Source organism: Silurus meridionalis, chromosome 7 (genome assembly GCF_014805685.1).
Source record: "Silurus meridionalis isolate SWU-2019-XX chromosome 7, ASM1480568v1, whole genome shotgun sequence".
Lineage (NCBI taxonomy): Eukaryota > Metazoa > Chordata > Actinopteri > Siluriformes > Siluridae > Silurus > Silurus meridionalis.
Window position 1 is genome coordinate 8,500,211 of NC_060890.1, and position 27,592 is coordinate 8,527,802.

General features: G+C 38.5%; 1 protein-coding gene across 2 annotated transcripts in view; it reads right to left on the reverse strand.

The window, feature by feature from the left end:
• prkg1b (protein kinase cGMP-dependent 1b) overlaps window positions 1-27,592 on the reverse strand; it is a 201,671-nt gene that overhangs the window by 124,487 nt on the left and 49,592 nt on the right. For both annotated transcript variants that reach the window (XM_046853942.1, XM_046853941.1), the window contains exon 3: window positions 21,780-21,893. In XM_046853942.1, coding sequence (XP_046709898.1) covers window positions 21,780-21,893 — 114 coding nt within the window. The remainder of the gene's footprint in view (window positions 1-21,779; window positions 21,894-27,592) is intronic.

The following is a 27,592-nucleotide window of genomic DNA, read 5'->3' on the forward strand; positions in this document are numbered from 1 at the left end:
ACATCTTCTACTTTAGTGAAGGATGTGGATACTTTTGCCACCTTTGACGCTGATACAACAAAAAAATATTTAATCCCCTGCTGATCCCCTTACAAAAGAAATTAACAGTCTAGAATTTTTATAGTAGGTTCAGTTTAACAGAGAGAGACAGAATATAAAAAAGAATCCATACAAAACCATTAAAGAAAGGTTATAAATGTATTTGCTTTTTGAAATAAGTATTTGATCACCTACCAACCAGCAATAATTCTAGTCCTGTCCTAGTCTAGTACTAGTCCTGTCCCTTCTAGGAAAGAACTCCTAATATCAACTTGCGACGTGTATAAAAGACACCTGAGTCAAACTCTTCCATTCAAAAATCCCCACCACTATAGGAAAGACCAAAGAGCTGTCAAAGGACGTCAGGGACAAGATTGTAGACCTGCACAAGGCTGGAATGGGCTACAAGACCATCAGCAAGAGGCTTGGTGAGAAAGAAACCACTGTTGGGACGATTCATTTGAAAATGGAAGAAATACAAGATAAGTCAATTGTCCTCGCTTTGGAGCTCTATGCAAAATCTCACCTCATAGGTTAAGGATGATTCTGAAAAAGGTGATCATCCCAGAATTACAAGGGAGGAGCTTGTTAATGATCTCAAGTGAGCTCAGACCACAGTCACCAAGAAAAAGATTGGTAATACACCGAGATCCCTCTGTTAAAGAATGCACATAAACTTGTTAATGACCCCAACAACACCATCCCCAATGTCAAACATTGAGGAGGAAACATTCTGCTTTGGGGCTGTTTCTCTGCAGGGTACAGGAAGACTTCACCATGTGAACATTGCCATGCAGTGTAGAATCTTGGATGTGAACACTGAATATGGGCGGTGGTTGGGTCTTTCAGCATGACAATGACAAAAAACATATGGCCAAGACAACAACCTGATGATCTTGTAGCCCATTCCAGCCTTGTGCATTCCAGACTTGTGCAAGGGGGTACATTTACAAATTCAGCAGGGGATCAAATAATTTTCCCCATTGTATATAATGCCTTTTATTCACTAAAATGCAGAAAGTTACAACCTTATTGTGGGTTTCAGAAACTCGTAAACTACATGTGGCTCTTCTCTCATTCATAATGCCAATTAACTGAATAAAGTCTCCACCTTACTCACGAGTGGACAAGGCAGGTTCTGCTTGTGGTGATGTGTATTTCTGGCTTGTGCTGAAGTATGTGAGCAAGATATTAAGTATATTATTCTAAACTGGCTAAGTTTCAAAGCCAAACCACCATTCTAGTGGCAACAGATAACTTCTGAATGTTCCCCCAACTCCAACCTTCCTCATTGACCTATAGCATTCAAAAAGATTTTCACTACTTCAGCATTGACGACGATTGTGGAATTATTGAAAGACTGTGACAAGATTAATTGGAACAGAATAACAAGTATAAATAGATAATACCTGTTAATGTTAAAACAAAGAAAAAAATCCTCCACTATTAAACCCCCAATTTCACTCAATTCCAGTATGTACACTTAGATAATTCATCTTTACAGCAGAGATTGCCAAAAGTTTGCTGTTTTATGAAAGATGCATTTGCAATGCTTTGCTAGTCGACTAAAATATGGTCTGTCTCTGCTCACATGGCCAATGATTTGGTAAAGATCAAAACATTTTGGTTTGTAGACAGATTTGTATTAGATGTTGATTTGTGTCAAACAGTTGGAAAAATTTCTTCAACAAAACGGTAAATTGTAGAAATTACTCTAGATAGATAGATAGATAGATATATAGATAGATAGATAGATAGATAGATAGATAGATAGATAGATAGATAGATAGATAGATAGATAGATAGATAGCATTATTGCTATTAAACTTCCATCCTCAATCTAAAGCTAGAATAAATTGAGAACAATGTTTTGAATAGTGATTTTTCTTTTTTTATCCATGGGCATACAAGAAGCAAAAAAAAAATCATTTAATTTGGGGATTTTCATCCAGCGAATGGTGTGAGCTAATAAGCATGTAAATAGCATACTTCTCTGACATTTCTTGAACAAACAATTTGTTGAATCGTTTTGCAATTATGTCGATGGCGTGCAGCCTCTTACATGAAACAAGCTCACACTTATCTTTTCTCATCTGTTGGCCTATAAAGATTCTTAAAAAAAAGCAAAAAAAAAACCATTTCACAAGGTCTTGATTCACTTTAAGAGGTCTTGATTCATAAAATCTTAAATCAAAGATCAGACATACTTTTAAGCAAGTCCTTTATCTTTATCAAAGCTCTAAAAGATTCAGTTGTGATAAAAACCTGATGCCTGAATCGATATTTTAACATGGCTCTTATGTGATCAAAGCACATTTCCCACAGAAAAGGTGTGTGAGATATCTGCCTGTATCATAAGAGTCCCTGCTTTCTTTGCTTCAGAAAGAAATGTGTACAAAAAAAAGGAAAAAAATGAAAATGGTCGTGCGGCGAGTGGAGCAGGATATCTCATTAAAGAAAAACAGCTGCTGAGGAAAAAGGTTTGGCTATCTACAAATAAAATCCGAGGACAAACTTCAAACCTGTTGTATAACAGCTGAGCAAAAGGGAACCTACTGCCAGGGTCATTTAAGACATGGAAGAGAGGAGGAGACTGCTGCCAGTGGATTTATAATGGGCTGTAGTCCTAAAAAAAAAAGGAATTGTAAAAAACCCAACACAAGCTTCATAGCAATTACAGTGAAAGCTTGAGCCTGGGGGACACACAAACAAGCAGAATTATGAAAGCCATAGTTCAGAGGCACCAGCCAGGCATGACTCCAAAATTCTCAGCCAAGCGCCAGTAAAGATAAAGCGTGCAGGGTTCTTTTATCTTTTTTAGATAAATCCTGAATTTCTGTCATAAATTAGGCAGCTAGCACTGTTTTCAGACAAATTAATGGTATTAACAACCTAATATTTACAGTGTTAGCTTCCCTACACGGTATGGTGCTAGTTAATGGGGGGACACACACTCTCCCCGGAGAATTTCGAAATCCTCTGGTCTCTATGGCAACGAGGCACTCGCAGCACTTAACACATGAACGGGCAGCTGGCGATGCATCTCTTTGTCTATCTAAACTTTGGCTGCTAATGCCTCAAATGTAGTCCAGGAAGAATGGAAATGTAAGAGAGGGACTTTGTGAGGCTTGGCGGCTTTAACTCCGTCCCCCATCGTAATAAGCGAGAAGGCAAAGAGGTGAGGGAAAGACGTCAGATAATCACTACTCGTGCACCCCTACCTGTGCAATTCATTATGACAAATCACTCACTCGCTTAATGTATTGCAATTGCCAGCTGAGTGCGGCAAGCTGAACATTCCCTTAAACAGTTTATTACCACATTTCCAGCAGTGTGAAAGATTGCTGCACAAAAGTAACATTCGCAATTACCATCCAGGTAGGATACGTGCATCTACCAGCAAATGTTGCACTGAAACATGTCATGAAGCTTGCCACAGCATCATCTTCGGATCGCCTGGATTCTTTACATTTAAATCAGTTAGAAGATTGTATAGCTGTTTAGTCAGTTGTGTCTTACTTAACGATGTTTAACATTCTTTCTCTCTTTTTCTCTCTCTCACCCTCTCTCTCTCTCTCTCTCTCTCTCTCTCTCTCTCTCTCTCTCTCTCTCTCTCTCTTTCTGGAACATTACCCATGCCTACTTGCCGATCTAGCTCATCAATGTATTGATTACATACTCGTCTAGCTCATTTTGTTTCAATTACATTCTCTATATAGATCCTATATAGAAGCACAACATAAACACATTTTTTGTACAATCTCAACTTATTTATTACTGAATGCCACAATCTGCCATTTAATTATTAAAGTTAATTCCTGTCATCACTTTATATAAATAGTTTTTTTTCTCATCAGCCTTGCAGAAAATGAGATAAAATAAAAACCCACCGGTTGACAAGTTTTTTAATAATCAATTACCTTAGCTGCATTTAGGTGAGTTAAAATATAGTTTAGACAATTGCCTTGATTTATAACAACTACAACTCTCTCTCTCTCTCTCTCTCTCTCTCTCTCTCTCTCTCTCTCTCTCTCTCTCTCTTTTTCAGAATCATTAGCTATGCCTACTGTAGAGAACTAGGACCTACAAGCCAAAATTGGCCCATAGTGACCTTTGATTGGGCCCACCATGATACAGTATATATAGGAGAATTTATATTTATATTAAGTTTGTAATCTTGCGTACCAGTGTAGATGTATTCATTGCTAGAGACTCAAAGCAGTGTAAATATAAATGTAAATATAGGAGAAGAAAAAAAGAGTAAAAATGCCATTTTGGAAAAAAAAATAAACACTTTAAAAAAGAAGACCAACTTCATGTCTCTCACTAGAAGCCACTGAATAGCTGTTTTAGGCATTGAACTCTTGTTAAATAAATGTAATTTTTAAATAGATTGTAATTTCACTATACTACAACAATAGTTAAGCTCTATTTATTTTTAAATATACTGTAAAGGAACCATGGCAACTTTAATTTTAATATAATGTTTGGTATAATGCAATATTTATTTTCAGCCCATGACCATCAATCAGGTTTGATTTTTGGCGATTCATAGGAAACCTCACTACATTTCAGTGTCAAATATCTTCCTTTTTTCTCAGCTACATTCTGCGGATCAATCGTTATTTTTTATCTATGAGTGAATAAAACATAACTGGTCAAACACGCTGCAAGCCACCAATCACGGTAGAGCGTGTTTTAAACTTGTTTTCATTGCCGGTTGGTGGTATCTATTTAGCACCAGCATACAGGTCGGTGTCAGTTCAACAGCAACCAAAACATTTTGAGAGTAATAAATGATGGAAGAAACTCCTGACACTAACTTGCCACAACAGGTTTTGGGCTCATAATAATTTTAATAGATATCAGTGTTTGACTCATGAATATCATTCTATGAATAGATTGTTGTGCTGAAGGTAACAACAGAGTCTTTTCACATAAATAGTTGATAAAGAGTTGATAAATAAGTAAATTATATTAGGATACTCAAGTATATTTGAAGGCAAATACTTTTGTACTTTTATTCAAGTAAAAGTTTAAAGGGAGCACTTTTATTTTTACTGGAGTAATATTTTATTTAGTATTAGTATTTAGTATTTAGTATTTTAGCTCATTGTAACTTTAATCACATTCTCTATATACACCATTCTGTTTGTATCAATTATTGCTACATATTGTCTCCATCTTTTTCGTTTGCTATAAATGTTCTTCGGTATACAATAGCTAATGTTTTATGGGTTTTGCCCAAGTCTCTTTCGTCATGTTTTGATTTTGAATCCTTGTTGTGATTCACTTTGATTTCAGATTTTGCTGATGCTCATTGAAAGTGTAAACTGTTTAACCTTGTTTGTTATTAAACTCCCTGTTTTATTTTAAACCCTGCACTCGTCATTGCAAATTAAGAAATAGAAACCTTCAAATGTGTACATTATGTTGAATAAGCATAGAAGGAAATAACATTACAATGTATTTTAAGTTACATTAACATTCCTCCAAGCTCGCCCTAGAAGATCTCCTTGGAGCACGAGTTTTCACCAAGTTGGACCTTCAAAGTGCCTACAACTTGGTGCATAAACGCAAGGGTGACGAGTGGAAGATGGCCTTCATCACCCCTCAAGGCTCTATGAGTACCGGGTCATGCCGTATAGACTGTCCATTTCTCCAGCGGTGTTCCAGACGTTCATAAACAAGGTGTTCCGACCATTCTTCCACATGTTCGTCATCGTCTACATCGATGACATCTTTATCTACTCCCGAGACCTAACGTAACATGGAGGTCACAACATGCAGGTTGTAGAATGGTTACGGAAGCACTACCTCTACCTGATGCTAAAGAAGTGAAATTTATTAGCCAAATAAATGGCCTCGACGACCCCACAAACCACTAACCTAACATTCCACCCAATCTAATTCTCAGCCCCATAGTGTGGAATTGGGACAAGGAAATCCGAACAGTGACCCGTGGAGAGCCGACCCCACCCGAATGCCCCGAAGGGAGAACTTTTGTTCTGCAGGTTTGCCGTCAACCCTTGTTGAAGTCGATCCACGAGGCCCCAGGTGTTCCGGATTTTCGGCCTCCTGGAAGAAATAGTGTCAGACAAGGGTCCTCAGTTCACGTCCCATGTGTGGAAGGCATTCTTCAAGCTCCTACTATCAACCTCTTATCCGTCTATCACCCACAGACTAACGGCCAGATAGAGCAGAAGATACAAGTACTACCTCTGATTATACTGCCACCAAGATCAAACAAGCTGGAACCAGTTTCTCCTGTGGGCCGAGTACGCACAGAACTCCTCATTCTAGTGCGTGCTCGGCTTCCAACCACCACTATTTCCCTGGACAGATGAACCGTCCACCGTGCGCCGGTAGATCACTGGTTCTGGGACAGCATGCGAGTATGTAACACTTAAATTAGCACTTTCCAAGTTTGCTTTGTAGAATTCAAGACTTATATTTATATTAAGTTTGTAATCTTGTGTACCAGTGTAGATTTATTTATTGCTAGAGACTCAAAGCACTTTAGTACGTCGCTCTGGATAAGGGCGGGATAGGGGGGAGTTGTAGATCCAGTGGTTAAGGCGCTGGATTACTGATCGGAAGGTCGGGGTTCAAGCCCCGGTATCGCCAAGCTGCCACTCTTGGGCCTCTGAGCAAGGCCCTTAACCCTCTGTGCTCCAGGGGCGCTGTATCATAGCCGACCCGGCGCTCTGACCCCAGCTTCCAAGCAAGCTGGGATATGCGAAGAACAAAAAATGTCATTGTGCTGTAATGTATATGTGACAAATAAGGCTATTCTATTCTTCAAATGCCGCAAATGTAAATGTATGGGAGTCAGCGCATACCCAGCTCCAAAGAGCCCTCAGAACCCTCAGAATGTTCGCAGATTCTTGGAAAACGGAGGCACCTCCTTACCAACCAGGAGACAAGGTGTGGTTATCTACCCGAGATCTGCACCTTCGACTGCCCTGTAAAAAGCTAAGCCCGCTTTACATCGGGTCATTCAAGATTCTGCGGCGGATCAACGAAGTGTCCTACCGGCTCGACCTTCCTCCATGGTACCGCATCCATCCTACCATCCATGTGTCACTCCTAAAACCCTTCTCTTCCCCTGCCACAGAGAACCCTGGAGCCACCATAGATCCGCCTCTCCCAAAGGTGCTGGAACAACCCTCTATGTACTCTGTTTGAGCGATTCTGGACTTGCGATGTCGAGGCCCCACCCTTGAATACCTCGTCGACTAGGAGGGGATCGGACCAGAGGAATGCTCATGGGTCCCAAGGCAAGTTGTCTTGGACCCAGCACTCCTGGAGGAGTTTCACATCAATTACCCTAACAGTCCTGCACCCCGTGGTCATGGGCGTCCCCGGCACCGGGTTAGGGCTTCAGGAACCACCCCTGGAGGTGGGAGTAATGTCAGAGTACCACCAGCCATGCCTCCCTCCTTCACTCAACACTCTCGCTCAGCCTCTTCCTCCTATTAATCACCTACAGCTGTCCTACTTCCCCATTTACCTATTCCCTTCATAAGGTCCATATTCCCCCTCACTCACCGTCCGATCTACAGGTTACTCCATAGATCATTCTGAACTACCTACTGCTCTGTGTGCTTCCATGCTCCTAACTCTGCTTTGCTAGAAGCACTCAGTTAAATGTACCTTTTGCTTTAGTCATTTCTCAAACTCCTGTGTGCCACCATAGATCCGCATGCTGTTATGCATATATATATATGCATGCTGTTCCTTCTAGTTGCATTCTAAACACAATAGAACAAGACATTATGTTTTCCTGTTCACGAGACATTTTACCACTGTATCAGCTTGTGACTTCAACTACTACACCCTGTAAATACCTGTCTTTTCTTTTGTGAATCAGGTTTTTTCCCCTCTTCTGTTTTTGTTTTCATAAGGAAAATCTTTCTTTCGTTATGTCTGGAACGTGCAAGTAGAAAGTGAAAAATCTCACTGACATGATTTTATGTTTTATTTCGACATCACTCGCTTCAAAGCGATTTTCTCCTGCAGAAAACTTCCGTTTCTAAATATGTCAATACATTTGTGTCAAAAGAATCCCGAGTTTGGTTTCTTTGATTTATTTTTACAATCGCTGTTGCTCACTGGCACAATAATTCTAAAGTTCCTGAAGTCTTCTTTACCAAAACATCTTTTTTTTGCCTTTGATCAACTCTTCAACCCAGTCAAAATATGTACAATGTAGATAAATAGTTGGTTTAGAGAGTTTTAACTAGAATATAACGTCCTTGCTTTTTTCTAATGTAAGGCCTACTCTGTTTTAAACAGTAATGTGGGTAAAGAAAAGTGGAATGAGTACAAGTAAAGTAGGTGTTTATTCTTTTTATTGTACATAAACTGTAACTGTAGTGTAAGAAAACATGAATAAATTAGTGTATTTGAGATTTTGGACTGTGTGCAAATGCAACCAAAAGCTTATTTTTTTTTTATGGACATGCTCTTTTAATTCATTTATGTTTAAACTCAGTATACACTACCTAACATAATTACAGCATCTCATGTATGTTCTACAACAGAATTTGAGCTAATGTGTTCTGTTTGTTAGATTATTTGATGAACGTCCTCTAGCAATACGACAACAACTTTCAGCTTCTCCTATTAGGGGTCGTCACAGCGGATCATCCGTATTCAGGATCCGCATATTCGATTTTATGCTGGATGCCCTTCCTAACGCAACCCTCACCATTTATCCGGAGAGCACTAAGAGTGCACTGGCTTGTGCAACCTTAATGGCTGGGGTTTGGTTCCCTGACCAGGACTCGAAACCGGGCCGTGGCGGTGAGATCGCCGAATCCTGACCACCAGGGGACCGTCCTCTGGCAATAAAAGTGCAGTTAAATAAAACATCTACACCAGGGGTGGCCAACCCATGCTCTCGAGCCGCATGCGGCTCTTGGCTGGTTTCATGCAGCTCTTACGTTCATATCGAAGTTTGTGTTTCAATACGGTATTTTTAAGACTTAAATGAGCTTGCCCTACTGGAAAACTTTGCGGTATATCAGACCTGGGCAAACTACGGCCCGCGGGCCACATCCGGCCCTTTGTACGTCCCTGTCTGGCCTGCGTGAGGCCAATCATAAATTACAGAGATTCACCGAAAATTCGGCCACCGGAAAATTTTCGGCCGAAATACCTAAATCACCGAAACAACACGGCAGAAACACAATTGTAATGACGCAATAAAAAAGCGCAGCCAGCACACGGTTATCAGGATAAGAGCAACATGTCTGCGGTGTGCGGATAGCGATTTGCAAAAAATGCAATGCTGAAATTTCAAGAGGGGGTGTATCTGCAAAGAGTTTCTCCAAGTCGGGTTTAATTTATCACCTGAAATCCAAACATCCCGATTGCCATTCTAAATATGAGAAGAACGCGGCGCAGAAAAGTAAAGTCAATCCAAGCATGCGCACTCCGTCTGTAGTGGACGTTTTTAAAAATGCAGGAAAGTTTTACAGTGATGGTGCCAAGGCTAAAGGCACAACACAAAATTATGGAATTAATTGACTTAGATCACTGGTCGCCAGTGGCTCCACGGGTTGATCTTTGAAACATTCCTCGTGGATCCTGAAAATAATAATTATTATAATATAATATTTATTACACGGCTCTTCTTAATGCTGTAGATTAGAACGTCCTTGCTTTTTCTAATGTAAGGCCTACTCTGTTTTAAACAGTAATGTGGGTAAAGAAAAGTGGAATGAGTACAAGTAAAGTAGGTGTTTATTCTTTTTATTGTACATAAACTGTAACTGTAGTGTAAGAAAACATGAATAAATTAGTGTATTTGAGATTTTGGACTGTGTGCAAATGCAACCAAAAGCTTATTTTTTTTTTATGGACATGCTCTTTTAATTCATTTATGTTTAAACTCAGTATACACTACCTAACATAATTACAGCATCTCATGTATGTTCTACAACAGAATTTGAGCTAATGTGTTCTGTTTGTTAGATTATTTGATGAACGTCCTCTAGCAATACGACAACAACTTTCAGCTTCTCCTATTAGGGGTCGTCACAGCGGATCATCCGTATTCAGGATCCGCATATTCGATTTTATGCTGGATGCCCTTCCTAACGCAACCCTCACCATTTATCCGGAGAGCACTAAGAGTGCACTGGCTTGTGCAACCTTAATGGCTGGGGTTTGGTTCCCTGACCAGGACTCGAAACCGGGCCGTGGCGGTGAGATCGCCGAATCCTGACCACCAGGGGACCGTCCTCTGGCAATAAAAGTGCAGTTAAATAAAACATCTACACCAGGGGTGGCCAACCCGCGGCTCTCGAGCCGCATGCGGCTCTTTGGCTGGTTTCATGCAGCTCTTACGTTCATATCGAAGTTTGTGTTTCAATACGGTATTTTTAAGACTTAAATGAGCTTGCCCTACTGAGAAAACTTTGCGGTATATCAGACCTGGGCAAACTACGGCCCGCGGGCCACATCCGGCCCTTTGTACGTCCCTGTCTGGCCTGCGTGAGGCCAATCATAAATTACAGAGATTCACCGAAAATTCGCCACCGGAAAATTTTCGGCCGAAATACCTAAATCACCGAAACAACACGGCAGAAACACAATTGTAATGACGCAATAAAAAAAGCGCAGCCTGCACACGGTTATCTGGATAAGAGCAACATGTCTGCGGTGTGCGGATAGCGATTTGCAAAACATGCAATGCTGAAATTTCAAGAGGGGGTGTATCTGCAAAGAGTTTCTCCAAGTCGGGTTTAATTTATCACCTGAAATCCAAACATCCCGATTGCCATTCTAAATATGAGAAGAACGCGGCGCAGAAAAGTAAAGTCAATCCAAGCATGCGCACTCCGTCTGTAGTGGACGTTTTTAAAAATGCAGGAAAGTTTTACAGTGATGGTGCCAAGGCTAAAGGCACAACACAAAATTATGGAATTAATTGACTTAGATCACTGGTCACCAGTGGCTCCACGGGTTGATCTTTCAAACATTCCCCGTGGATCCTGAAAATAATAATTATTATAATATAATATTTATTACACGGCTCTTCTTAATGCTGTAGATTAGAACGTTCCATTCACTTGAATGGGTTTTCAAACGTTTGGCGGTCAATTATTTTTGTTTAACAGACCCGTTGCTAATAATAATTGACCGCTGCCTGTCTGTCAATACTATGAACGGTAACAAATAAATAACAATATATAATAATAAATAAAAAACTTTTGTAATTGATTTATTCTTTGAATTGCAATACATTGATTTTAGTGAGGTTAGTGCACACTCATAGCCATAAATGCAATGGTTCTAATGATTGACAATCTTTTCTTTCGGTGTTTCGGTTTTCGGTTTTGGCCTTGGTTTCCTCATTTTTTGCTGTTGGTTTCAGCCAAGAAATTTCATTTCGGTGCATCCCTAAAATATTATCGTTGGTTTGGCCCTCTGACACAATTCAGGTTTCTCATGTGGCCCCTTGTAAAAATTAACTGCCCACCCCTGCGGTATATTCATCTCACGCACATGCGCATTTGACGAAAATACCGTATTACAAAGTCTGTGTTTTCTACCTTGAAACACGTGAAATCAAAGCATCAATCTGTTCTGACTGACACCCATGTGAAAGAATTGCTTCGAGTGGCAACAACGGAATACGAGGCAGATTTGAAGGGGATTGTTCAAGGCAAGGAATGCCAAAAGTCCCAATAAGTAACATGCATAGTAAAAGAAAAACGCTATTGTAAATTATTATATTTTTGTTTGTGGACTTGGTTAAACTAAGAGTTTGTGTGTGTGTGAGACACAATGTGAGACACAATGTTCATTGTTGAAAATGACTGGCCTGTGGTCTTAGAACTGTAGGAGTCCATTTCTGTCATTATGTTGGTGTGTGACATTTACAATAAATCTGGCTGAGCAGAGGTGTGTGCGTGTGTGTGTGTCTCTGTGTGTGTGTGCGTGCGTGCGTGTGTGTGAGAGGAAGGGATGGGTGATGTTCATGTGTGCCCATGTGTATGATGTGGCTCTTTGCAGTAACACAGTAAAAAATGTGGCTCTCGGTCTCTGACTGGTTGGCCACCCCTGATCTACACTCAGTCACATGGAAACACTGACTAACTTTGTCTGTCTATTAGCATGTTTGAAACTATATAGGCATTTATGTGCTTTTTGAACATCCCATTACACATTTAGTTCCCATCTTCTGGAAAGATGTTCCACTAGATTTTGGAGTGTGTTTGTGAAGATTTGTGCTCATTCAACCACAAGTGTTTTGGTAAAGTCAGGTATTTATTGTAGGATGAGGAGGCCTGGGGTGTGTCAGTGTTCAAATTGATTCCAAAAGTGTTTAGTATGGATAAGTTCAGAGTTCTATAGCAGGCCACTCAATATGTTTCACTTCAACCCATGTGAACCATATTTTCAGCTGGCTTTGTGCATAGGGTCATTGTCATGCTGGAACAAGTTTGGGTCTCCTCCTTGAAGTGAAGGGGGAAAATTATTTTATTATAACTATATAACTGTTTTCATGCTGTTTTTGCACATCTACTAGACTGCTGCTGTTGCTGTTTTGCACAACCTTTTGTGTTTACATTTTGTGTTTATTCCAAGTACACTCTTGTATACAGTTCTTCTTTGCACATTGTACTGTATAACTGGTGGTGCTATTTTTTGTTTTGTGTATCTGTTCCACACTGTCTTGTGTTGTCTGTTTGCATTGGCTTTTGTCTTGCACTGTTTGCACCAGGTTACACACAATGCACTCTATGTGAGTAGGACACTTTAGTCTTTACTTTACTTTAGTCTTAACTTTACTTCAGTCCTTACTTTAGTCCTTTACTTTACTTTAGTCCTCAGCTCTGTTTTCAGTATGTAGCTCTATGTTGTGTGTTGTAGCTCTATGTTGTTTATGTAGCACCAGGGTCATGGAGAAACGTTGTCTCATTTTACTGTACTGTGTCAGCTTTATATAGCTTAAATGCAAAAAGTTTATGCTACCACATCCAAAGACACCTTATACAATTGTGTGCCTCCGACATTGTGATAACAGTTTGGGTAGGAACTACTAATGGCTGGAAATTCAGGTGTCTCAATACTTTTGTCTATATAGTGCAGTCACGAAATTTTATTTTACAGTGGCTGGCACTACATTGTAAGATGGCTTTAAACTGCAATTAATACAAACAGCTTGCTACAATGTTATAGGGATACAATTGGCACAAACAGTTTTCCACTCAAGTCTCCATGAAAGAAAGGCTTCAGCAATGATGAAACCTTAATGAATGGATATTTGGGGTCACCTAGATATTTTGGGGGTTTATTTCTTCCTCATATTGTTTCAGGGAGTTGTTTCTTTCCACTGTCGCCTCTGGCTTTAGAAATAAAACTTATTTCTGATAACCAATAAAGGTTAAAATGAATACATTTAAAATTCTAATTTAAATCCTTCTTTTTTATTTCTAATATATATATATCCTAGCAGTGGAACTCACAACCTTTATTGTCTTAACCACCTAGATACCACTTTCCACTTTGTCCTTATCTGTCTATGGTTGATACAGTATGCACACTAAAACCTCAATCCTCTACTTATGAATACAGTATTATTTGGCAATGTGTAATATTTTTTTAAGTGACAGCCAATTCGGTCCAAAAAAATCAACATATTGTAACGCCAGCTTAACATTTGGCCAGCGTGGAGATTTTAAATATAAACTACATGGCTGTTGTGACAGTAACAGTTTAAACACTTCTCACTCTGTAAATATACATGTCCATTTACAGACTTTACAGCTGCAGAAGACAGATGACAGGTGGCAAAAGACAGAGGCAATAAAGTCCCCAAATTAACCCCAGGCCTGTGTTGTCCCAGCTAAAAGACAAGAATTAATCATACAGACCGCAATGACTGGATATCAGAGGCGAGATCTTCATTTTTATAAATAATTACTTTTCTTTTTGTAGTTTTTGATATTTATTACAAATATTACAAATACTATTAAACATGCAGTATTAAACAAAAAGTAACTAAAGAAACTGAAAGTCATTACACATTTTAAAGATTTCTCTTTGCACATGGTCAACATAACTAAACATTAAAAAGAAAAAAGAAAATGTATTACCTAGAATTCTATTTAGCTTTTCTTTATATTACTGGTGGATATTATGGCTGCAGTTTATTTATTTTTGTTTATTTAGAAACGCACATTGTGATTTTTATTTCAGTTAATAAAAATCTATATTTGGTGGAAAAATCTCTAAGGTGACTGTCACCCCCCCCAATTTCCATTCTAGAGTTATAGAATATAACAGATAAAAAAAAAAAAAAAAAAACATCTTCCCAACGCTACTTTACTTTTTACAGTCCTGAGTTTCTTATTTTCCAGTTCTCTGAATAAAGAAATCAGGTACACTGCACCCCGATAGAGGTGGTATAGCTCCAAAAAATTTTAAGGTTTGATATGTTGGTGTGATAAGCAAGTGATATAAAAATAATATAAAAATAATCAACTTTATTGGAATCTCCAATGCAGTTGGATGATCACAAGTTCACAAGAGTGAAACTGGAAATTGGAGAGAGTTAGTAATAACCTAAAAAATCATATTTTCCTGCACGGGTTACATCTAAGCATTTGTTCTAGAGTAAATAAGAAATTCAAACAAGTGCCAGGCAGAACAATTATCTGCTTATGCAAAATCACAAATACACAGACATAAAAGTAAAAAATTATACCACTTGTCATCAGAGTCAAATGTTAGATCTGCATGCTGAAGTTTAATATACATATAATAACTAGTCCAGGAATTTTAAACAAAGACTGTTGTTGTGACATAAGATGAGTGGTTCTTACAAGGTTCTTAGCTATGCATTTAGGGCGATCCATTAATAAATCATAGTGTGTTCGAATACAAAGGCAGACAGCAACAAACTAGCATGTTCCATATTCAAAGTCTCATTAAAAAACTTTCAAAAACTGAGGAGCAAAACAACCTAACAACTACAGATTAAGACTCTGCAATAAGACAGAAATGGTGGCATACTGAAAGACATGGAACAGGTGCACACACTTGAGAAACAAAACAATGGCACAAGTGGGGCAAGAATACAACCAAAACCCAAACAAAGCCACTTCTTAAAACAATCCAGAGCACATGAGTTACAAAGAACAATTGCATCCTGTACTTGTTACATTCAGAAACACTCTGTACACTGAGAGGGAGAATTTGTTCCAATTGTTATCAAGCCATCAATTCCCAGGAAACTCTTCACCGAGTTCTCTGGCTTATTGCTGGATTCAAATAACCAAGATAATGTATGCTAGAGTGTCTTAAGAAAGCAACATATCTTTGTATTTTACTGTGGTGTTTGGTGCATAGCTGAAAGCTTCAATATTTTTTTGAATCTGGCAAAACCGAAAGGACTACTGCTGGTGCAGCTGCAGTCAGTGGACCGCATCCTCCAAAGGAGCAGATTTAGCACATAGCCCCTCTGTCAAACGACTAGAATGACAATCTTTGGTATATTAACTGAATCTAGATTAATGCCAATGAACTGTGTGGTATTGTCAGTGCTAGCAGGCTCTTACAACATTCACAATTAGACTAAATGCCATAATGTGTGATAACAATGTGATACTTGATAGATAAGAGCCACTCGTTCACTTTTAGAAAGGATCCTGGGTATCCGTGGCTACAATTCTGCTTGCATTCAGCCTGAGAATCCCCATGGCACAGGAGAGAAATTGTAAAATTTAGATTTTGGAGTGCCTGTCCTTGAAAAGCAAATCACATTCAGAAGCACCTGCATGGCATTAAATTTCTTTGCGGAAATGTTTCCCCGTGCGTGCACACAAGTATAAGAAGAGAATCCAGGTGATTCTCGTTTATTCTATTACCAAGAGATGGGGAGTTCAAATAGTGATGATGCCAAAGCCATCTGTGGCCATGAGCCCAAAAGAAAATAATTGGCCATGCTTTCTGGCTCAGAGGGAGAAATGGTGTCTGTCCCCAATTAATGTGACGATAACCAATTGTGGGTATCACTGGACTGATGTATGCTGAAGGAGACAGCTAATGCATTACTTCAGGACTGAGGAATGAACAGCAGTTTTAATAGCTGTGACTAATTGCTCATGTGTTTCAGAGGAAACACACGTTAACCTTAATCCTCCCAGACTGATAGCTGCTGAGGGATACTGGATAATAATGGGCAATGACCAAATGTACAATATGTGAGAAAATATTTTAAAAGAAAGAATATTCAGGATGAATGGCCTAACTTATAAATTACAAACAAACTCCATAACCTCAGAGTGCACTACAGAGTGCGATTAGATCATTCTGGCAGTGCTAACAAATGTTACCTACACTATAAAAAGCCAGTGCTCGGTGATTTACTAGACCTAGAGAGCACAGATCTAAAATTACACACCTTTCTACCAGAGGGAATAATAAGAAACGATGAGTGTTTTCAAGGCGGGTAAAAGAAAAAAAATCAATAATACACAAGAAGCTTCATCTAAGAAAAAATGCATGATCTGCAAATAAATTGACATTTGCATACTTGACAACAATCTGGAAACAGTACTGTGTAAAGTTTAATATATTTTGATGGTTTTGCATTAATATCATTAATAATAATAAAATATAATAAGCTACATAAAAGAAAACAGTGTCTAAGTCAGTAATTAATTCACTTTCTGAATGTTTGTCCTTATCCCTGTGAGCTTCAGCCACCCACTTCAAAAACTGCTTTTGTTCAATCTGCGTGACCTTTAGAAATAACCCCAGGTAATACACCATCCAAATTATGTTTTCTTGTTAAATCCTGTGGAATAAAAGTTTTTTTGCTGGAGCTTAAGTATAAAAAGCCTTAAAGAACTAGGCTTGGGACGATAGTGTTGAAAATTGCGTTGGAGAACGTGTGCCTGCCGATTTGAGACTGACTAAAATCTTGTTATGTGTTTCCATGTATTCTATTTTTAGTCTTATTCATTAACAACTTATGTTGTCTGAAAACAAAAAGTCTTTCTCTGCTGCATCTCTTATATTTGTTCACCAAATAGAAAAGACCCATTGATATTTTTGCTCACAAAACATGAGCATAGCTTAAACTAATAAACAAGTATTCGTAAAAGTCTTCTGTGCAGTATTATATACAGTTCTGATGTCAGGTCTTTAAGCATTATTATACTTGATAACTGATAATTAATTAAAAAAATGCTTAACTCAGCAACTGGCTGAATCTTGTATCCAATTTCTTGTTTTATTTTTATTTTTGTGTAATTTCACAATCTCAACAAGAAGCACTCCTTCTAGTACAAGTATATGGCCAAGTATAAAATGCCTTTTATGTAATATACAGTGTTTAAAAGAAGCAACACTTCCAGAGTTTTAAATAAGTATTTAATCTCCTAGAAGTTGTAAAGCCTACCGTAATTTCCGGACTATAAAGCGCACCCATATATAAGCCGCACTTTTACAAATATTTTTATTTTTAACATAAATAAGCCGCACGTGTCTATAAGCCACAGTGTCTACACTAACGTACTTTACACAGGCATTAACGAAAGACACGTTACACACGGTGTAACGGGTGAAATATGTTGTGCTTCCTTAAGGAGCATAGCGGTATTTTGGGAATAGAATTCCACTGCATTTTTCCGCTATTACTGCATGTGTGCAAGACGAGGAATATGTCCTTATTATTTTCTGATGCTGATTTCTAAGTTTCTTTGACTAACCCGTAACGCTGTTGCCAAGAAAAATAAAAAAGCACGTTTTGGAAACCTGTCTGTGCTTATATGATTTCTGTTGCAAATTGAGTTAGTGAGCTCTCCCTTAACCCAGATTTAACGCGTTACAACGGCGTGTATCTAAACAGTAGCCTACCAAGTAAGTCATTGTACACTGTCTTCCTCCTTCCTTTCACAACTATTTTTCTCGGGGGTTTATCTTTTGGCATCATCGTGCGTTTAAAAATCACCCAATGGAAGGTTTTTCTCCCGATGCCGTGCAGCTCAGAGCACAGGTGAGGTGCGTTTTTTCGTTTCCGTTCGAAAATTTCATTGGTCTAATGTTATGGGGTTCAGTTTTTTGGCTTTAAATTTGTGAAACCGGGAAAAACCCAGGAAAAATTCATAAATAAGCCGCATCGTTGTTTAAGCCGCGGGGTTCAAAATGTGGGAAAAAATAGCGGCTTATAGTCCGGAAAATACGGTACATACAGTGGGGTCCAAAGGTCTGAGAAAACTAATAAAAAAGTTTCTATTTTACATTAGTTTCTAATTTGTACGTATGTATTTCTTTCGGCTTCTCCCGTTAGGGGTCGCCATAGCGGATCCTCCGCACGTTTTGATTTGGCACATGTTTTACGCTGGATGCCCTTCCTAACGCAACCCTCCCCAATTTATCCGGGCTTGGGACCGGCACTGAAAGTGGCTGGGGATGGTTCCCTGACCGGGAATCGAACCCGGGTCGCAGCGGTGAGAGCGCTGCATCTTAGACCACTAGACCACCAGGGGACATTAGTTTCCAATTTAATAATAAAAAAAATATTCATTACAAATTATATTATTGACAACACCTTGAGTGAAAAATAGAATTTTATAAATATTAATATAAATTGCTGATTCAGTATTTTGCACTCGATAGGACATGGACTCCAAAAGTGTGCACAAAACCTTGCGGTCTATTTTAAACCAAATCCAACGCGTGCATTTAACATTATCACTATCACAGATTTACAAAGTTTTATATAGAGCCTTAAATAGTACAAATTCAAAATATTAAACATTTATATTCTTGGTCAATATTTAAAAAATCTATTCTATTTTTTATTTTATTTGAACCCTACTGTACTTTATGGTCATGCAACCTGCTAATAATAGAGAAGGCCTACAAAAACACATGATAAAGGTCAAAACCATGCACACTTTTTTAAACACTCCCATCTCTGTGATTTATACAGTGATAACGTATGAATCACATTCATTAACCATAACTACTATAGTCATCCTCCGGCAGATACAGACCCAAAAACCTTATCTCATCCGTATAATAGTGAAGTTGACTTCATCTCTGGAGGAAAAGTCAGGACACACACCTCGTTTATAGGTGGTTTATGATTGGGACACTGTTTACACACAGACAGGTCTCTGTGCTGTTTGTTATAGAAAGGCAGATGTCTAGATATCACCTGGACGATGTCAGGCTATTGCAAAACAGTCATTCGAAAGCTCACTCAGAACTGAACTGGGTCTGCGTTATGCAAGGTGACTTAATATTTTTTCCTGCTTGTGATTTATGAGTAGCTAACAGCATGTGTATATCCCCAGAATGCACATTTCTGCTTTTTTATTCTGGATTTGTTTTTTTTTATTTCATGCAAATACAGCTGGGTGAAAATAGGACATTAAAGTGTTGAATTATAAAAAGATAGAGAGAGAGAGAGAGAGAGAGAGAGAGAGAGAGAGAGGGGGAGGAAGAGAAAGAGGAATACATTTACTCTTTTCTTCTGCAGCAGAGACCTGCGCAGAAAAAAAACAATAGGATCTTCAGCTCCCGTTGCCAAAATGTGCTTCCTGGTGTGAAGTTGATGGCTGCATTGGGAATTCCCATCATCATCATCACGTCTCTGCACACTGTCATACCTTTTAACATCCTTTCCCATTTCAAACACATTTTTTGGGCTGGATCAGTTTAGTTGTGTGATTTGTTAATTGTAAATGGTTTTATGCACTGAGGAATACCTGATTTGATTTCAATAAAAACAACGTGCACTGAGCAGAGAAACAAAAATATCTGACAGCGCTTTGTTTGGTGTAATGAAGGGAAAAAATCAGTCAATGCTAATGATTCGTTTAAATAATACTGGCAAATTATATCATGTATCTGACATGCATATGGGTGGCAATCAAACAAGCAGAATTGATTGCTTTTAGCATGGGAATGCTTGTGTATTAAATACATTTAGAGTAGAAAAAATTGTAAGAATAAAACTGAAAAAGCCAAGTGGAAAAGCAGTATGCTGTTATATCAATCCAGATGTCAATATTCCTAGCAGGGATGTGCTAGTTTGTGTGTGTGTGTGTGTGTGTGTGTGTGTGTGTGTGTGTGTGTGTGTGTGTGTGTGTGTGTGTTTCCATAGTAACTCTCGTAAAGTAACTGCTGGAACAACATTACCAAAAGAACAGCAAAAGAATATGTGCAAGTTTCCATGGTGACAGAGTCAATTCATTAAGTTGTAGGGGATTTTCAATACGTGTATGTATGTATGTATGTATGTATGTATGTATGTATGTATGTATGTTAAGATTTATGCAAGTTTTACAAGGTCTTAATTGTGATGGCTGGATGACTGGGTCAGAGCATCTCCAAAACTGCAGCTCTTGTGGGGTTTTTGCAGTGGTCATTATCTATAAAAATGGGTCCAGGGGGGTACAGTAATGAACCGTAACAGGGTCATGGGCTTATTGATGCACGTGGGGAGCGAAGGCTGGCCCATGTAGTCATATATATTTATATTTTTTTGCGGGTAACAAAAAAATTGCAAGGTTTTTACTCTTTTGATGGTTTCTTTTTCAAGGGAAACTGTACATGTACTGTAAACTCAACAAAAATTGTGAATTACTTGTCATTAATGTTTTATTTACTACTTTAAATGAATAATACAATATATATATATATATATATATATATATATATATATATATATATATATATATATATATATATATACATACAGAAATAACAACATAACTGTCACATTAATGCAGCTGAAATCAGGTCAAGATCAAGAGTTTTACAATCGTTTTATAGCTTCAGCTTCTTGTTCGCATTATACAACCCATAATGTAGAGACAGTGTGATTAAACATGCTGTGGATGTTAATGCCAGATGGGAGGGTTTGAGAATTTTAGAAACTGCTATTGCAAAACAAAAAGCCCTGCAACCGGAGGGTCTGAAGGCTGGAACATTTATGAGAGAGATCAGAAAAGCATTGCCAGACTGACAGGAAGTCAACTCAACTAAGAACTCTTTACAACCATGGTGAGCAGAGAAAAATCTTAGAATGAACTAAACTTCAGTTAAAACAGCAGAAGACTACATTGGGTTCCACTCCTGTGAACCTAGAACAGGAGTTTACATCTGTCATAGGCTCACCCAGCCTGTATAGTTGATGATGAGATGCTTTTCTTTTCACCATGGTTGTAAAATGTGATTATTTGAGTTTATATATTCTTCCTGCCAGATCAAACCAATGTGGCTGATTTGCTCTGACCTCTCATATCAGTTTTTTCATCACAGAACTGTATTTTTTATTTTTAGATTTTGCACCATTCTGTGTGAACTCAAATTACTGTTGGGTGTGAAAATCTTAGGAGATTTAAGTTTATGACATACTTTATCCAGCCCATCTGAAAGACCCATGCCAAGATCAAAGTCACAGAGATAAAATGTTATCTTCATTCGGATGTTTGATGTGAACTTCACCAGATGCTTTTGACCTATACAGTTTCTGCATGATATTATGCCATGCACTGCCGCCACATGATCGGCTTATTAAAAAACTGTATAAATGTCTAGGTGTATAGGTGTTCCTAAGAAATATGCATATGCACTGCTTCTTTTCAAAATCATTGACTTCTTTCTAAGAATAAACTCACAAATGGCATGTGCTTCCATTTATACCATGAATCACTTGCTAGGAATTCTGGGTAGCGCTTCAATGTGCCATGCTTACTCACTCTGAACAGTGGCAGTGCGTGTGCAGTTGTAGAGGATGGCCAGCTCGCCGAACACTTTGCCTGGTCCCATAGTGCACAGCTTCATGCCCTCCTTGGTCACCTCCACCTTGCCATCTGAAAGCAATCATAGAGAACATTCTTCAGGAAAATGAGCACGACAGGATGGAAATGAAAACGGCACATTCCAGGACTGGGCCTCGCCATGCGGTTGCAGTGAAAGTCTCGTCTTATTAGCAGAGCTGACACCTGGACCCACAGTTTGAGGTTTAAAATAGGAATCGTTGAAGTAGATAAAATCTTTGATTTCAATATGCCTGCTGAAACAATAGGAAAAGTACAAGAAAAGCTGACAGGATCAGATATTTGATCAGATTCTGATTTTCTTTTAAAAAGACTTAACATTAGTGGAATTGAGAAAAGAAAAGAAAAGAAAAGAAAAGAAAAGAAAAGAAAAGAAAAGAAAAGAAAAGAAAAGAAAAGAAAAGAAAAGAAAAGAGAAGAGAAGAAAAGAAAAGAGTAGAGAAGAGAAGAGAAGAGAAGAAGAGAAGAGAAGAGAAGAAAAGAAAATTCTTAATTTTATTTATTAAAAAACAGACACATTTTATCAGTGTGTGTATATATATATATATATATATATATATATATATATATATGTAGTATTGCATCCTTTATATCTCCAAAGAGTCTTTAATGTTGAACTATGGCTAAAAAGCAGATCCAGCCGTAAATATTTGTTCCAGAATCAGATCCCGAGTCTGAAATAACAGCAGCAACGACAGTAAGTACTATGCAAGGTTCTCCTTCCTACACAATTAATAACACACTTTTTCGGAGTCCTGTGAAACGCGGCCAATGACTTACCTATAACTGAATGAAGCACAGTAATATACATTACAGCACAGTGAAATTAGTTTCTTTGCATATCCTATTTTGCTCGGAACCTGGGGTCAGAGGGCCTTGCTCAAGGGCCCAAGAGTGGCAGCTTGGCAATACCGGGGCTTGAACCCATGACCTTCCGATCAGTAAACACTGAACTACCACTCCTCTGACAAGTGCCTATACGAATTCGGCCCTTCATAAAGTCATTTATACGAACCCGGAAGGAGTGTATTTGGCACAAAAATACTTGGTCATACATCCAAATATTTTCCAAACTATGGCATATATTTAGTATGAGAATCCATATACGTTTGTGTGTGTGTGTGTGTGTGTGTGTGTGTGTGTGTGTGTGTGTGTGTGTGGGTGTGTAGGGTGTGTTAAATATGTTATATATTACATATTATATGCAATGTATACATATGTAATTCTATACATTATATATTATTTTTTAATGTTTTGATTTCAATAAGACAAACAGTGCATTCTGTCAGAGAAATCTGACTGTTACAAGCTGATAGTGGAGACCTCTTTACATAGATGTTAAAGCTTTTCTGACAAAAAACCTCACAGACACAGAATGCTTGTGAATTTACTATACTAGAATGAGCACAAAATAAACAAGATTTGCTTTGCAATTAATACCACTGTCATACCTTTTTACCAATCAGATTTGGGAATTGAATTGTGCTGCGGTATAATACATTGTTTCAAAAATATATACTGTATATTTTTGATATTTAAGTCAGTCAGCTTTTAATGCCACGGGTTTTCTCACTTACTGACAGTAATATATACAACAACTAAGCATCACCGCTATTAAGTCCACTGACCCATAAAGAGCCCGCATAACAGGCACAGAACGTCAAATATACACACATTTGCTGGCATGATGCTAAAAGCCGAACTAATCCAAACAACACACAGCAAGTCTCACTCTTTGCGCCGCCACCACCGGCTTTCGTAGCTATTAGTCAAAACAACCGAATTATAAACCCTCACTGTGTCAACACAATGAAGCAGAACACTTTGCTTGCGAAGTACCCAGTGGACACTTGAGTGTTAACATCAGCATAGCAGATCTCAGTGTAATCCATCAAACACCACCTCTTCGATGCCCCCTGCACCCTCTTTGGGCATTCTCCTGCATTCATTAGATTCCTGTCATCAGCTGACAGCTTTATCTTTGAAGATTGACAGGATGATATGAGGTGTAGGAATGAGCACAAAAGAGGCTCAAGTTTCTTTCTTTTTTTAATCACAGAGACAACTCCAGTTCAATACTACTTTGGGACTTAATTCTGAGAGAAAAAAAATCTTAGATGTTTATTTCATTGTGAATAATTCCAAAGGCATTAAATGAACAGCATCAACAAATAGATTTTTTGTCCTATTTAGCTCATTAATTATATGAACCAGCAGTGAGTCAAGAATGCTGAACGAATTGTTTCACTGGAAACTGGAGACTTGACACTAATACTCAAAGGTTTAAATAAATAAATGTATTTTTAACACACAATTAATAAAGAGAGTGCGTCATATCTAGAATGGCAAAATGCACGATGAGTGGAAAAGCAAGAAACAAAGACCAAAATAGCATGAATGTACAATGACCTAAGGCAAATTAACAAGGTTAAGAAAACAAAATCTAAATGAAAGAGAGAGAATTTATGGCAGGACCTCTCATTAACATTGAGATAAGCATTGTTGCTCTGACATACGGCTTGATGATGTAGGCATAAAGAACATCCTAGACCACTACTAACAAGGTATTCAAGAAGGTAACACCTGTAATGTCCTTATTAGCGACAGCATGACAATGTCTGCAAACGGGGTTGGAGGCATGGCAACGGCATCCTCTGCAGAATTGGCCGGGCAGAAGAGCAACAATGTTTTCAGTAAAGATGAGAGCAAGTGGACACAGTGGTGGGAGGCTTAGCCACAATGTCTTATGTGGAGGAAGAGCAATGACCTCAAATGAAACATGAAGTTGGGCAACAATGACCTAAGTAGAGCCAGAGCTACAATGTCCTCAATGGAGGCAAGTGGAAGAGCAAAGATCTCTTCAGCAGGGGCATAATGTGGAATGGTAATGTTCTTATTTAGAGAATACTTTGCATGTAGTAATGGTTTATGTCCATGTTCCTGTTTCTTGCATCTATTTAATCGTGCGTTTGGCTATTCTTGTTATAATGTGGGTGTTTTCTTAATTCCATGTTACAATCACAAGTTTATATTAAAAACTGTGCATTTGTATCCAGTTTCCATGTACTTCCATGTTTTTCGAGAGTTCACATGTACACAGTAATTGTCTTCATGTTTTATTAAAAGCACTTGTAAAGCAGGTATATTTGTTTATACCATAAGTCAATCTTTTATATCTTAGATGTTACCCACTCATATTACCCAGTCAATTATTTTTTCAGTATCACATCTGCTAGCACATGAGATGCCCCCACGGCAGGCAGTGTGAAGACATATGGAAATGTTTTCCCACATGTGCAGAGGAGTATAAAGACAAGACTCGCCTCATGTGTCCTTGAAGGACCCCGCAGGAGGTTGTTCTAAGTCTAAGAAGAGCAACACTAGTCAATAAAACAATGACCTATGCTTTGCAGAGTACACTCATACACTCCAACTTTATTTCCCGAAACAACAAGGCTCATAAAAATCTTTCACACACATGCGCACGGACGCACACAAACGCAAAAGTACACACTTTTGCTGGCATGATGCTAAAAGCCGAACTAATCCAAACAACACACAGCAAGTCTCACTCTTTGCGCCGCCACCACCGGCTTTCTTAGCTATTAGTCAAAACAACCGAATTATAAACCCTCACTGTGTCAACACAATGAAGCAGAACACTTTGCTTGCGAAGTACCCAGTGGACACTTGAGTGTTAACATCAGCATAGCAGATCTCAGTGTAATCCATCAAACACCACCTCTTCGATGCCCCCTGCACCCTCTTTGGGCATTCTCCTGCATTCATTAGATTCCTGTCATCAGCTGACAGCTTTATCTTTGAAGATTGACAGGATGATATGAGGTGTAGGAATGAGCACAAAAGAGGCTCAAGTTTCTTTCTTTTTTTAATCACAGAGACAACTCCAGTTCAATACTACTTTGGGACTTAATTCTGAGAGAAAAAAAATCTTAGATGTTTATTTCATTGTGAATAATTCCAAAGGCATTAAATGAACAGCATCAACAAATAGATTTTTTGTCCTATTTAGCTCATTAATTATATGAACCAGCAGTGAGTCAAGAATGCTGAACGAATTGTTTCACTGGAAACTGGAGACTTGACACTAATACTCAAAGGTTTAAATAAATAAATGTATTTTTAACACACAATTAATAAAGAGAGTGCGTCATATCTAGAATGGCAAAATGCACGATGAGTGGAAAAGCAAGAAACAAAGACCAAAATAGCATGAATGTACAATGACCTAAGGCAAATTAACAAGGTTAAGAAAACAAAATCTAAATGAAAGAGAGAGAATTTATGGCAGGACCTCTCATTAACATTGAGATAAGCATTGTTGCTCTGACATACGGCTTGATGATGTAGGCATAAAGAACATCCTAGACCACTACTAACAAGGTATTCAAGAAGGTAACACCTGTAATGTCCTTATTAGCGACAGCATGACAATGTCTGCAAACGGGGTTGGAGGCATGGCAACGGCATCCTCTGCAGAATTGGCCGGGCAGAAGAGCAACAATGTTTTCAGTAAAGATGAGAGCAAGTGGACACAGTGGTGGGAGGCTTAGCCACAATGTCTTATGTGGAGGAAGAGCAATGACCTCAAATGAAACATGAAGTTGGGCAACAATGACCTAAGTAGAGCCAGAGCTACAATGTCCTCAATGGAGGCAAGTGGAAGAGCAAAGATCTCTTCAGCAGGGGCATAATGTGGAATGGTAATGTTCTTATTTAGAGAAATACTTTGCATGTAGTAATGGTTTATGTCCATGTTCCTGTTTCTTGCATCTATTTAATCGTGCGTTTGGCTATTCTTGTTATAATGTGGGTGTTTTCTTAGTTCCATGTTACAATCACAAGTTTATATTAAAAACTGTGCATTTGTATCCAGTTTCCATGTACTTCCATGTTTTTCGAGAGTTCACATGTACACAGTAATTGTCTTCATGTTTTATTAAAAGCACTTGTAAAGCAGGTATATTTGTTTATACCATAAGTCAATCTTTTATATCTTAGATGTTACCCACTCATATTACCCAGTCAATTATTTTTTCAGTATCACATCTGCTAGCACATGAGATGCCCCCACGGCAGGCAGTGTGAAGACATATGGAAATGTTTTCCCACATGTGCAGAGGAGTATAAAGACAAGACTCGCCTCATGTGTCCTTGAAGGACCCCGCAGGAGGTTGTTCTAAGTCTAAGAAGAGCAACACTAGTCAATAAAACAATGACCTATGCTTTGCAGAGTACACTCATACACTCCAACTTTATTTCCCGAAACAACAAGGCTCATAAAAATCTTTCACACACATGCGCACGGACGCACACAAACGCAAAAGTACACACTTTTTTAAATCAGTGTAGTGTGCTTCAGCAGAACAGGAGGATATGAACCTGTGCAAACGATCAAAGGTTGAAAGAAGGAACGCATCCAGAGAAGTACATGTCTTTTTGGTAAGATTAAGTGAGTAATCAATAGAAAATGCACCACTGCTTGTGGATTAGGCTCTTTCAAATCCTTATTTCAGCAGAAAACATGCCATTCCATGAAAGTTATTATCAACTAAATAAGGTCAGCGTGGGCTCCATCATGTCTGAGCGGACTCAAAAATCCATAAGGGTTAGGCAGCAACAGAAAAAGCAGTCAAAATACCTTGAATCCATGGCTTATTTCACATAGAGCTCGGATATAACGTGCTTTTAAATTGCTCTAAAGTGGTCTA